The sequence below is a fragment of the Pristiophorus japonicus genome, chromosome 1, assembly GCF_044704955.1.
Source record: "Pristiophorus japonicus isolate sPriJap1 chromosome 1, sPriJap1.hap1, whole genome shotgun sequence".
Lineage (NCBI taxonomy): Eukaryota > Metazoa > Chordata > Chondrichthyes > Pristiophoridae > Pristiophorus > Pristiophorus japonicus.
In genome coordinates this window covers 330064192-330077628 of record NC_091977.1, presented here as the reverse complement: position 1 = coordinate 330077628, position 13437 = coordinate 330064192, and the positions used below count along the sequence as shown (strand labels likewise).

At 46.4% G+C, this 13437-nt stretch overlaps 1 protein-coding gene across 1 annotated transcript in view; it reads right to left on the bottom strand.

Annotated features, from left to right (window-relative positions):
* Positions 1-13437, bottom strand: part of pkhd1l1.1 (PKHD1 like 1, tandem duplicate 1) — a 402260-nt gene that overhangs the window by 30081 nt on the left and 358742 nt on the right. The window contains exon 76 of the mRNA XM_070881087.1: positions 5150-5301. Coding sequence (XP_070737188.1) covers positions 5150-5301 — 152 coding nt within the window. The remainder of the gene's footprint in view (positions 1-5149; positions 5302-13437) is intronic.

Below are 13437 nucleotides of genomic sequence, written 5' to 3'. Positions count from 1 at the left end.
AGACACATAGGACAGGTGACCAAAAGCTTGGTCAAATAGGTATGTTTTAAGCAGTGTCTTAAAGGAGGAGAGAGGGGTAGTGAGGCAGAAGTTTAGGGAGGGAATTCCAGAGCTTAGGATCAAGGCAGCTGAGGTTATGGCCGCCAATGGTGGGATGAATAAAGTTGGGTTTGTTCAAGAGGCCAGAATTGGAGGAGTGCAAAGATCTCGCAGATTTGTAAAGCTGGATGAGGCTACAGAGATAGGGAAGGACAAGGCCATGGAGGGATTTGAAAACATAGATGAAAATTTTAAAGTCAAGGTGTTGACGGACTGGGAGCCACTGTAGGTCAGTGAGTACAGCGGGTGATGTGGGTGATCAGGATTTTGTGCAAGTTAGGACACGGGCAACAGAGTTTTGGATGAACTCAAGTTCACAGAGGGTGGAAGATGGGAGGCCAACCAGGAGAGCATTGGAACAGTCAGGTCTAGAGGTAACAAAGGCATGGATGAAGGTTTCTGCAGCTGATGAGCTGAGGCATAGGTGGAAAAGCAGCTGCTGTTAGGTTTTCTGGGTAAACTCTATCACCTGATCACAACTGCAGTTATTAGAACAAGGTCACTGTTGGAACCTATTTGCCCATCACTGCTGATGTATGTGGAGCACAGCTATTGTTAGATACGTGTGAAGGAAACTGATAATTATATAGAGAATAATGGTCATTTCACAGCAAGAACTGGAAATTCTAAAGTGAGTGGTTGGGATACAAGACAGGTGGTTAAACTTGACTTCCTAAGTTAAGTTATTTCCTGTTTAAGACCATTGATTCTTGAAAGGCACCAAGTGCACTCGTCAATCTCTGAGTGAACAGGCGCAGCTTCTGCTGCTTCCATTATGGACACAGGAAAGTAGAACGGTGAACTTCACAGAGGTCTGGGCTGCTCATAAGAACTAGGAGCAGGAGTAGGCCATATGGCCCCTCGAGCATGTTCCGCCATTTAATAAGATCGTGGTGGAACTTCTACCTAAACTCCATTTTCCCGCTCGATTCCCATATCCCCTGATTCCCTTAATGCCCAAAAGTCTATCAATCACTATCTTGAATATACTCAGCAAATTAAGTGTCGCTCACTCCTTCAGTGAAGTCATCTCCATTAAGAGATGGGAAGTAGCCGAGGACATTCTTCAGCAGTTAATCAACGTGCAGCCACAACTTGGATTCCTAGCAAAGATGCAGGTTGTTGTTTTATATCCTTCATGTTGAAGGAATTCCTGGGCGCAGTTATGTCTGTGACAAAGGCTCATTTTACCAGTGATATTTGGAGAAGTCTTGATTCCAGTTTGAAAAATTCAGACAGAGGTTTGAAAAGCAGGCCACAACTTTTCAACTGACTGAGACAGCTGAGATTCACGTCCACCAAAAACATCTCCATAACTAGTTTCAGTTCGCCATTTTATAACCTGGCACAGAGAGTTTCTGATGTGAAAGAAACAGTTGGTGAAACCTCCTCTCTAGAGAAATGAAACCTTCCGCAGGCCATACAGTTGCTGGGCAACCGACTGCACACATTGACCACGTCGGAGCAGATGGATTCATGTTCAGTTTCCAAATTGGCAACTGACCCTTGAATATTCTCTCTTATCCACATCTCCAACAAGCCGCTGATTCCCCCATCCTATCAAATCTCCTGGAGATTACACTTGCTATTAAATAAAGAGCAATCTGACTTTGTATTGCTTCTCTTCAAATACACATACATAAAATTACCAGTGAAAGGAGAGAGTCAGGGCTCTATCCATACCCACACAGGCCTGGTTAATCTCAATCTTCATGCTCACTTAGCATTAAAGCGCCTAAAAAAAACTTCCAGATTCTCCAGCTCCCTGCAGGTCCTCTGGCCCTCGGCGCAGTGCAGCACGAGCTGCAGGGGGCGGAGCCAGGTCCTTGCGCTGAAAACAGTGCCGGGACCTCTGCACGTGCGCACAACAGTGGGCGCGCATGTGCAGTAGCTCCAGACGCTCAAAACTGTGTGGGAGGGGCCCGAAGCACGCAGCCCCTAGCCCTGGCCCAATGGCCTCACTGGGGCTGCGTGCATAAGGCTGCCTCCCACGCCCAGCTCCTGCTTCCTCCCGACTCGACTCGACTCCCGCTTCCCACCCCCCGCCTCTGGACCGGACCCGGCACCGACCCGACTCCCGCTCCCCCCCGACCCCTCCCCCCCGCCGCCCCTGAACCAGACCTGACCCCGACCCGACTCCCACTTCACCACCCCCCCGCCCCTGGACCGGACCCGACCCCGACACCGACCCGACTCCTGCTCTCCCCCCCCGCCCCTGGACCGGACCCGACCCCGACCCGACTCCCGCTTCACCCCTCCACCACTGCCCCCGGACCGGACCAGACCCGACCCGACCTCCCGGACTGGACCCAACCCGACTCCCGCTTTCACCCCCCCACCCCCGCCTCCGGACCGGACCCGACACCGACCAGACTCCCGCTTCCCCCCCCCCCACACCCGACTGGACCCGACCTGACCTCCCTCCCCCCGACCTGACCTCCCTCTCCCTCCCTACCCCCGACCCGAACCGAACCGACCGACCTCCCACCACCCCCCCCGACCCCGACCCGCGCTCCCGACCCCGACCCGACCCAACGCCACCTACCTGTAAATCTGGTGCTGGGGACGGGCCCTGCCCGAAGTCTCGGGCCCGGCCCGTTCAGCCTCCCTCCCCCTTCTCCTTTCCTCCCCCCCCATCTCCTTTCCCCCCTCCCCCCAATCTCCTTTCCCCCCCATCTCCTTTCCCCCTCTCCTTTCCCCCCCTTTTTCTTTCCCCCCTTCCCCCTTCTCCTCCTCCCCCCTTCCCCCTTCTCCTCCTCCCCCCCTCCCCTCTCCCCCTAATATCTAAATGTTCAGCGTCTGAAAGGAATGAAAGGTCATCGACCTGAAATGCTAGCTCTCTGTTTCTCTTCAGATGCTGCTGGACCTGCTGAGTGTTTCTGCCAATTTCTTTCTTATTTCAGATTTCCAGCATCTGCAGTATTTTGCTTTTGTTCTGGAGGGAATATATTAATGTAAATAGCTTAGATGCTTTCAAAAGAAAACTAGATGAGTACATGAGAGAAAAGGGAATAGAAAGATAAGCTGAAAGGCTGAGATGAGGCAGATGGAATAGGAGGAGGCTCTTGTGGAGTATAAACACCAGCATGGACTAGTTGAGCTGAATGGTCTGTTTCTATCTTAGAATTACATAGAATATACATGTAAATCAACAACATTTGGGATTTAATAATGGGAAATGTGGAAATGGCTGAGACCTTAAACAATTATTTTGCTTCCGGCTTCACAGTGGAAGACACAAAAACCATGCCAAAAATTGCTGGTCATAGGAATGTGGGAAGGGAGGACCTTGAGACAATCACTATCACTTGGGAGGTAGTGCTGGACAGACTAATGGGACTGAAGGTAGACAAGTCTCCTGGTCCTGATGAAATGCATCCCAGGGTATTAAAAGAGATGGCGGAAGTTATAGCAGATGCATTTGTTATAATCTACCAAAATTCTCTGGACTCTGGGGAGGTACCAGCAGATTGGAGAGCAGCTAATGTAACGTCTCTGTTTAAAAAAGGGGGTAGGCAAAAGGCAGGTAACTATAGGCCGGTTAGTTTAACATCTGTAGTGGGGAAAATGCTTGAAACTATCATTAAGGAAGAAATAGCGGGACATCTAGATAGGAATAGTGCAATCAAGCAGGCGCAGCATGGATTCATGAAGGGGAAATCATGTTTAACTAATTTACTGGAATTCTTTGAGGATATAACGAGCATGGTGGATAGAGGTGTCCCGATGGATGTGGTGTATTTGGATTTCCAAAAGGCATTCGATAAGGTGCCACACAAAAGGTTACTGCAGAAGATAAAGGTACGCGGAGTCAGAGGAAATGTATTAGCATGGATAGAGAATTGGCTGGCGAACAGAAAGCAGAGAGTCGGGATAAATAGGTCCTTTTCCAGTTGGAAATCAGTGGTTAGTGGTGTGCCACAGGGATCAGTACTGGGACCACAACTGTTTACAATATACATAGATGACCTAGAAGAGGGGACAGAGTGTAGTGCAACAAAATTTGCAGATGACACTAAGATTAGTGGGAAAGCGGGTTGTGTAGAGGACTCAGAGAGGCTGCAAGGAGATTTGGATAGGTTAAGCGAATGGGCTAAGGTTTGGCAGATGGAATACAATGTCGGAAAGTGTGAGGTCATCCACCTTGGAAAAAAAAACAGTAAAAGGGAATATTATTTGAATGGGGAGAAATTACAACATGCTGTGGTGCAGAGGGACCTGGGGGTCCTTGTGCATGAATCCCAAAAGGTTAGTTTGCAGGTGCAGCAGGTAATCAGGAAGGCAAATGGAATGTTGACCTTCATTGCGAAAGGGATGGAGTACAAAAGCAGGGAGGTGTTGCTGCAACTGTATAAGGTATTGGTAAGGCCGCACCTGGAGTACTGCGTGCAGTTTTGGTCACCTTACTTAAGGAAGGATATACTAGCTTTGGAAGGGGTACAGAGACGATTCACTAGGCTGATTCGAGAAATGAGGAGGTTACCTTATGATGATAGATTGAGTAGACTGGGTCTTTACTCCTTGGAGTTCAGAAGGATGAGGGGTGATCTTATAGAAACATTTAAAATAATGAAAGGGATAGACAAGATAGAGGCAGAGAGGTTGTTTCCATTGGTGGGGGAAACTAGAACTAGGGGGCACAGCCTCAAAATACGGAGGAGCCCATTTAAAACCGAGTTGAGAAAGAATTTCTTCTCCCAGAGGGTTGTGAATCTGTGGAATTCTCTGCCCAAGGAAGCAGTTGAGGCTGGCTCATTGAATGTTTTCAAGTCAAAGATAGATAGATTTTTAAGCAATAAGGGAATTAAGGGTTACGGGGAGAGGGCGGGTAAGTGGAGCTGAGTCCACGACCAGATCAGCCATGATATTATTGAATGGCGGAGCAGGCTCGAGGGGCTAGATGGCCTACTCCTGTTCCTAATTCTTATGTTCTTATGTTCTAACAACTTTCATTTATATAGCCAATTACTGCTGTGCCTATTTTTGCATTAGGGGAATGGTACAGTGCTAAATGTAGACATAAGGATGAAATGCAGACACAAGATGTTACCTGGGCCCACTGTGGGTCACCTGGAGGTGGGACTGGATTGGAGATATCCATTGCAGAGATTGTAAAGCCCAGGGAAGCACTCAGGTTTCCTGTCAGCATGGCCTCACCGAGACTGCTGGCAATTTCCTTCAGATCGGAGAACTGCAGTTTGCCTGCATAATGTGAAGTTAACACAAATTGTCAGTTCAGTTGCCCAACATTACCATAAGTCTCCTAACATTTTGCAAGCTTGATTCAGTACATCATTTGAAGCATCGTAGATAGACATAGGTAGACGGGTTGGCTATAGACAGTTACAATCAAACAGCATTTACAGCAAGTCGCCTTGTACTTTATTACATGGCAAGTTATTCACACGGGGGGAGGGGGCATAGAATTTCTGCGGAGTATTTCCGAAAAGCTGTCGTAACTTTGATGGAAGATCAGCTTAAATCGTGTAGAAATGACATAAAAGACTTTTTCACACAACGAGTAGTGAAAATCTGAGCTCTCTCCACCAAGAGGCTGTGAATGCTGGGGGTCAATTGAAATTTTCAAGACTGAGGTCGATAGATTTTTGTTGGGTAAGAGTATTTAGGGATATGGAGCAAAGGCAGGTAAATAAAGTTGAGCTACAGATCAGACATGATCAGATTGAATGGCAGAATAGGCTCAAGGGGCTGACTGGCCTCCTCCTGTTCAGATTTTCCAGGTCTTTGTCGTTATGGCGGAATATCAGAAAAACACCTGTAGAATTCCATGCAAATGACTTCACTTCATATCCCAATTGAGTGGTCTTGTGGTAAGAAACCTTCTGATCCATTAAATGCACAGAGCTGGAGGAGTGCAACTTCTCAAATTGAAAACAAAGGCATACAATCTTGGGAAGAACAGTGGAAGGCCAGAGGATTGGGACATTTTTAGAAACTAGCAAAGGACGACTAAAAAAATAATAGAGAGAGAAGATGGTTTATAAGAGTAAACTAGCAAGAAATATAGGGCCCAAGTTTCGGCCTGAGTTGCTCCTGATTTTTTGGAGCAACTGGTTTAGAACGCAGTATCTTAGAAATCGGAATTCTCGGCATTTAGTTTGCTCCAGTTCTAGTCAGTTAGAACAGTTTCACTTTGGAACAGAATTTGTTTTTCAAAAGGGGGCGTGTCCGGCCACTTACGCCTGTTTTCAAAGTTTCGGCAGTGAAAACTTACTCCAAACTAACTTAGAATGGAGTAAGTGAAGATTTTTGTACGTTCGAAAAAACCTTGTGTACACTTTAGAAAATCAGGCATAGGTTACAAATCAGGCGTAGGGAATGGTGGGGGGGGGGGGGTGGTTTAAAGGGAAGTTTACAAACATTAAACACTTCAGTTTTACAAATAAAGAGCCATCATCAATAATAAATGATAAATACATCAATAAATCAATCAAAAAAAATTAATAAAAATAATTTTTTTTTTAAATCAATAAATAAAACATTTTCTACTCACTGACTGCAGCACCGGGAGTCCTCCAACAGCGTGCTGGGACGGTCCCCCCAGTGTGTCTCTGTCAGTGTCTCTATCTGTCTGTCAGTCTGTGTGTGTGTGTCTCTCACTTTCTGTCTGTCAGTGTCTGTGTTTCTGACAGCGAGGGGAGGGGGAGAAGGGGGGTGGGAGGGGGAGAAGGGGGTGGGAGAAGGGGGGTGGGAGGGGGAAAAGGGAGGTGGGGGGAGGGGGAGAAGGGAGGTGGGGGGAGGGGGAAGGGAGGTGGGGGGAGGGGGGGAGGGGGAGAAGGGGGGTGGGGGGGAGGGGGAGAAGGGGGGTGGGGGAGAAGAAGGGGGAGGGGGAGAAGGGGGAGTGGGGAGAAGGGGGTGGGAGAAGGGGGGAGGGGAGAGGGGGGGAGAAGGGGGGAGGGGGAGAAGGGGGGAGGGGGAGAAGGGGGGAGGGGGAGAAGGGGGGAGAAGGGAGAGAGGGAGAAGGGGGTGAGGGGGGAGGGGAGAAGGGGAGGGGGAGAAGGAGAGAGGATGTAGGGAAGGAGGGAGGGAGGGAGGGAAGGAAGGAGAGAGGAGGGAGAGAGGAGGGAGGGAGGGAAGGAGAGAGGAGGGAGGGAGGGAGGGAAGGAGAGAGGAGGGAGGGAGGGAAGGAGAGAGGAGGGAGGGAGGGAAGGAGAGAGGAGGAGGGGAGGGAAGGAGAGGGAAGGAGAGAGGAGGGAGGGAGAGAGGGAAGGAGAGAGGAGGGAGGGAAGGAGAGAGGAGGGAGGGAGGGAAGGAGAGAGGAGGGAGGGAGGGAGGGAAGGAGAGAGGAGGGAGGAGGGAGGGAGGGAAGGAGAGAGGAGGGAGGGAAGGAGGGAGGAGGGAGGAGGGAGAGAAGGAGGCTGAATGGCCGGGCCCAAGACCTCGGGCTAGGTTTACAGGGAGGTGGCGTCGGGTCTCGGGGGGGGTCGCGGAGGTCCGGGGGGGGGGGGAAGAGAGTCGCGGAGGTCCGGGGGGGTGCGGGGGAGAGAGTCGCGGAGGTCCGGAGGGGTGGGGGGTGGGGGGAAGAGTCGCGGAGGTCCGGGGGGGGAAGGGGGGAGAGAGTCGCGGAGGTCGGGTCGCCGGGGGGGCGGGGAGCAGGGGTTGGGTCGGGTGGGAGGAGCCTTATTCACTCAGCCCCAGTGAGGCCATTCGGCCAGGGCTAGGGGCTGTGTGCTTTGGGCCCCTCCCACAGTTTTGGGCGCTTGGAGCTACTGCACATGCGTGCCCACTGTAGCGCGCATGTGCAGAGGTCCCGGCACTGCTTTCAGCACAGGGACCTGGCTCCGCCCCCAACACCTCGTGCTGTGCTGCGCCCAGCTGCAGAAGACCTGCAGGGAGCTGGAGAATAGGTAAGTTTTTTTTAGGCGCACTTTCTGGCGCGAAAAACAGGCGTCCAGGTCCGGGCTGCGCCGTTTTAGGTGCGTCCCGAAACTTGGGCCCATAAAAACAAACAGTAAGAGCTTCTACAGGTATATAAAAAGTAAAAGAGTAGCTAAAGTAAACGTTGGTCCCTTAGAGGATGAGACTGGAGAATTAATCATGGGAAACAGGGAAATGGCAGACTTTGAACAAATATTTTGTATCGGTCTTCATGGTGGAAGACATTAAAAGCATCCCAATAATTGATAATCAAGGGACTCTTGGCAGGGGGAAACTTAAAACAATCACTTTCACTCGAGAAAAGGTACTAGGTAAACTAATAGGACTAAAGGTGGACAAGTCCCCTGGACCTGATGGCCTGCATCCTTAAAAGAAGTGGCTGCAGAGATGGTGGATGCATTGGTTGTAATCTACCAAATTTCCCTGGACTTTGGAGAGATCCCAGCGAATTGGAAAACCACAAATGTAAGGCTCCTATTTAAGAAAGGAGGGAGACAGAAAGCAGGAAACTATAGACCAGTTAGCCTAACATCGATCATTGGGAAAATACTGGAGTCCATAATTAAGGAAGTAGTAGCAGGACATTTAAAAAATCATAATGCAGTTAAGCAGAGTCAGCATGGTTTTATGAAAGGGAAATAATTTTTGATAAATTTGCTGGAGTTCTTTGATGATGTAACAAGCAGGGTGGAGAAAGGGAAACCAGTGGATGTCATATATTTGGATTTCCAGAAGCATTCGATAAGATGCCACATAAAAGACTACTGCACAAGATAAGAGCTCATGGGGTTGGGGGTAATATATTAGCATGGAAAGAGGATTGGCTAACAGAAAACAGAGAATCGGGATAAATGGTTCATTTTCAGGTTGGCTGTAACTAGTGGGGTGCCACAGGGATCAATGCTGCGGCCTCAACTATTTACAATCTATATTAATGACATGGATGAAGGGACCGAATGTAATGTAGCCAAATTTGCTGATGATATAAAGATAGATGGGAAAGCAAGTTGTGAGGAGGATGTAAAAAAATCTGCAAAGGGATATAGATAGGCTAAGTGAGTGGCCAAAAATTTGGCAGATGAAGTATAATGTGGGAAAATGTGAGGTTATGCACTTTGGTAGGAAAAATAAAAAAGTAAATTATTATTTAAATGGAGAGAGATTACAAAATGCTGCGGTACAGAGGGATCAGGGGGTCCTTGTACATGAACACAAAAAGTTAGCATCCAGATATAGCAAGTAATTAGGAAGGCAAATGGAATGTTGGCCTTTATTGCAAAGGGGGATAAAATATAAAAGCAGAGAAACAGAGAAACAGAGAAACCATACCTGGAGTACTGTGCACAGTTTTGGTCTCCGTATTTAAGAAGGGATATACTTGCATTGGAGGCAGTTCAGAGAAGGTTCACGAGGTTGATTCCTGAGATGAAGGGGTTGTCTTATGAAGAAAGGTTGAGTAGGTTAGGCCTATACTCATTGGAGTTTAGAAGAATGAGAGGTGATCTTATGAAAACGTATAAGATTCTGAGGGGTCTTGACAGGGTAGATGCAGAGAGGATGTTTCCCCTCATGGGGGAATCTAGAACTAGGGGGCATAGTTTCAGAATAAGGGGTTGTCCATTTAAAATGGAAATGAGGAGGAATTTCTTCTCTCAGAGGGTCGTGAATCTTTGGAATTCTCTGCCCCAGAGAGCTGTGAAGGCTGGGTTATTGAATATATTTAAGGTGGAGATAGACAGATTTTTGAATGATAAGGAAGTCAAGGGTTATGGGGAGTGGGCAGGGAAGTGGAGTTGAGGCCAAGATCAGATCAGCCATGATCTTATTGAATGGCGGAGCAGGCTTGAGGGGCCAAATGTCCTACTCCTGCTCCTGTTTCTTATGTTCTTATGTAACACTCCCAGTACTACACCAGTTATAGTCACAGTCACCCTCAGAAAAGTCAAAGTGGATGGTTTCTACACAAAACAGATTCATCAGCATGATAAATACATAATTATCTGGCGTATTTGGGCAAACCAGATATGCAGTGATAATGTAGAGGACAAATTCATGGAATGTATACAAGATGGTTTTCTAGATCAGTATGTTGAGGAACCAACTAGGGGACAGGCTATTTTAGATCTAGTATTATGCAATGAGAAAGGGTTACTTAATAACCTTGTAGTAAAGGGGCTTTTATGGAAGAGTGACCATAATATGATAGAATATTATATTGAGTTTGAAAGTAATTTAGTTAAATCCAAAACTAGGATCTTAAATCTAAGCAAAGCAAACTACTTCGGTATGAGGAGTGAGTTGGCTAAGGTAGATATTAAAATTATATTAAAATGTATGACGGTCGACAAGCAATGGCTAGCATTTAAAAGAACTGATACATAATTTACAACAAACATACATTCCTTTAAGCCCAAAAACCCCACAGGAAAAGTGGTCCAACCATGGCTAACAAGAGAAGTTAAAGATAGTATTAGATCAAAGAAAGCAGCTTATAATGTTGCCAAAAAGAACAATAAACCTGGGGATTGGGAGGATTTTAGAATTCAGCAAAGGAGGGCCAACAAATTGAGAAAGAAAGGAAAAACAGAATATGAGAGTAAATTAGCGAGTAAAACAGATGGTGAAAGCTTCTATAGGTATGAAAAAAGGAGAAGATTAACGAAAGTAAATGTGGGTCCCTTGCAGGCTGAGACAGGAGAAATTATAATGGGGAATAAGGAAATGGCAGAGAAATGAAACAAATACTTTGTGTCTGTCTTCATGGAAGAAGACACGAAATAGTGGAGAACCAAAAGAATGAGGAAATGAAATAAATTAGTATTGGTAAAAAAATGGTGCTGGAGAAATTAATGGGACTGAAAGCCGATAAATCCCCTCGACCTGATGGCCTACATCCTAGGGTTTTGAAAGAGGTGTGAATGCATTGGTTATCATCTTCCAAAATTCCATAGATTCTAGAACGGTTCCCGCAGATTGGAAGATAGCTAATGTAACCCCACTATTTAAGAAAGGAGGGAAGGAGAAAACGGGGAACTACAGAGCAGTTAGCCTGATATCAGTCGTAGGGAAAATGCCAGAATCTATTATTAAGGACATGATAACAGGGCACTTAGAAAATAAATATAGGATTGGACAGAGTATGAATTTATGAAAGGGCAATCATGTTTGACAAATCTGTTAAGAGTTTTTTGAGGTTGTAACTAGTAGAATAGATGAGGGGTAATCAGTGGATGTGATGTATTTGGATTTTCAGAAGGCATTCGATAAGGTGCCACACAAGAGGTTATTGAACAAAATTAGGGCTCATGGTATTGGGGGTAATATACGAGCATGGGTTGAGGATTGGTTAACGGACAGAAAACAGAGAATAGGAATAAATGGGTTATTTTCAAGTTGGCAGGCTGTAACTAGTGGGGTGCTGTAAGGATCTGTGCTTGAGCCCCAGCTATTCACAATCTATATCAATGATTTGGATGAGGGGACGAAGTGTAATATATCCAAGTTTGCTGATGATACAAAGCTAGGTGGGGATGTAAGTTATGAGGAAGATGCAAAGCGGCTTCAAGGGGATATTGACAGGCTAATTGAATAGGCAAAAACATGACAAATAGAATATAATGTGGAGAAATGTGAAGTTATCCACTTTGGTAGGAAAAATAGAAAAGCAGAGTATTTTTTAAATGGTGAGAGATTGGGAAATGTTGGTGTTCAGAGGGCCCTGGGTGTCCTTGTACACAAATCACTGAAAGTTAACATGCAGGTACAGCTAGCAATTAAAAAAGCAAATGGTATGTTGGCCTTTATTACAAGGGGATTTGAGTATGAGTAAAGACACCTTATTGTAATTATATGTGAGACCACGCCTGGAGTATTGTGCAGAGTTTTGGCCTCCTTACCTAAGGAAGGATATACTTGCCATAGAGGGAAGGTTCACGAGACTGATTCCTGGGATGGGTGGGGGGGGGGATTGTCCTTTGAAGAGGGATTGAGTAGACTAGGCCTATATTCTCTAGAGTTTAGAAGAATGAGAGGTGATCTCATTGAAACATACAAAATTCTTACAGGGTTTGACAGGGTAGATGCAGGGAGGATGTTTCCTCTGGCTGGGGAGTCTAGAACCAGGGATCACAGTCTCAGAATAAGGGGTTGGCCACTTAGGACTGAGATGAGGTGAAACTTCTTCACTCAGAGGGTGGTGAATCTTTGGAATTCTCTATCCCAGAAGGTTATGGGTGCTTAGTCTTTGAGTATATTCAAGACTGAGATTGATAGATTTTGGAATATTAAGGGAATCAAGGGATATGGAGATAGTGTAGGAAAGTGGAATTGAGGTAGAAGATCAGCCATGAATGGCCTATTGAATGGCAAAGCAGGTTCAAGGGGCCGAATGGCCTACTCCTGCTCCTAATTCTTATTTGAACACTTAGTGTACCAAGCAGAATGATACTGGGGCTTAGAGGGTTAAATGTATGAGGACAAGTTGCATAAAATTGGTTTGTATTCTCTTGAGTTTAAAAAGGATGATCTGATCGAGGTGTTTAAAATGTTAAAAGGATACGATAGAATAGATACGGAGGGGGAATTTTCTCTTAAAATTAGAGCTAGCCGTTCAGGACCGAAATCAGGAAGTATTTCTTCACACAAAGGGTAGTGGAACTCTGAAGCGCTCTGCCCCAAAAGGCTGTGGATGCTGGGGGTCAATTGGAACTTTTAACATGGAAATCGATGGAGCATCTCCAAGCTCCCCTCCAAGTCACACACCATCCTGACTTAGAAGTATATTGCTGTTCCTTTCATCGTCGCTGGGTCAAAATCCTGGAACTCCCTCCCTAACAGCACTGTGGGAATATCTTCATCACATGAACTGCAGCGGTTCAAGAGGCAGCTCACCACAACTTTCTCAAGGGCAATTTGGGATGGGCAATAAATGCTGGCCTTGCTAGCGACGTACACATCCTGTGAATGAATAAATTTTAAAAATATAAAAAGTCGGGCAAGCTACTGATGGAGGCGCCTGTAGATCATCATGATTATGTAGATTGTTTCCAGTAATTGAGGGGTTTAGAATGGGGAAATAGATATATGATTCAATGGAAGAGTTTTAGGACAGAGAGCAGGAGAAACATTTTTGGAAAAATGGTTGTGAGGCTGTGGAATCACTATTGGAGTTAGTGATTAAGGAGAGATTATTTAAGAACAGGTTCAATAGGTGGGTGAAGGAAAGGGGAATAAAGGGATATGGGAACAGTGCGGGTACATGAGATTAGGACACTGCTCCTGTGGAGGATAAGCACCAGCATGGACTGGTTGGGCCCAATGGCTGGTTTCTGTGTTGTAATGTAGAGGGTTTAAATTAATACCTAAAAGCAGCAGTTAAACCTTTATAAAAATATTTGGTCTCAGGATGCGGGCGTCACTGGCAAGACCAGCATTTATTGC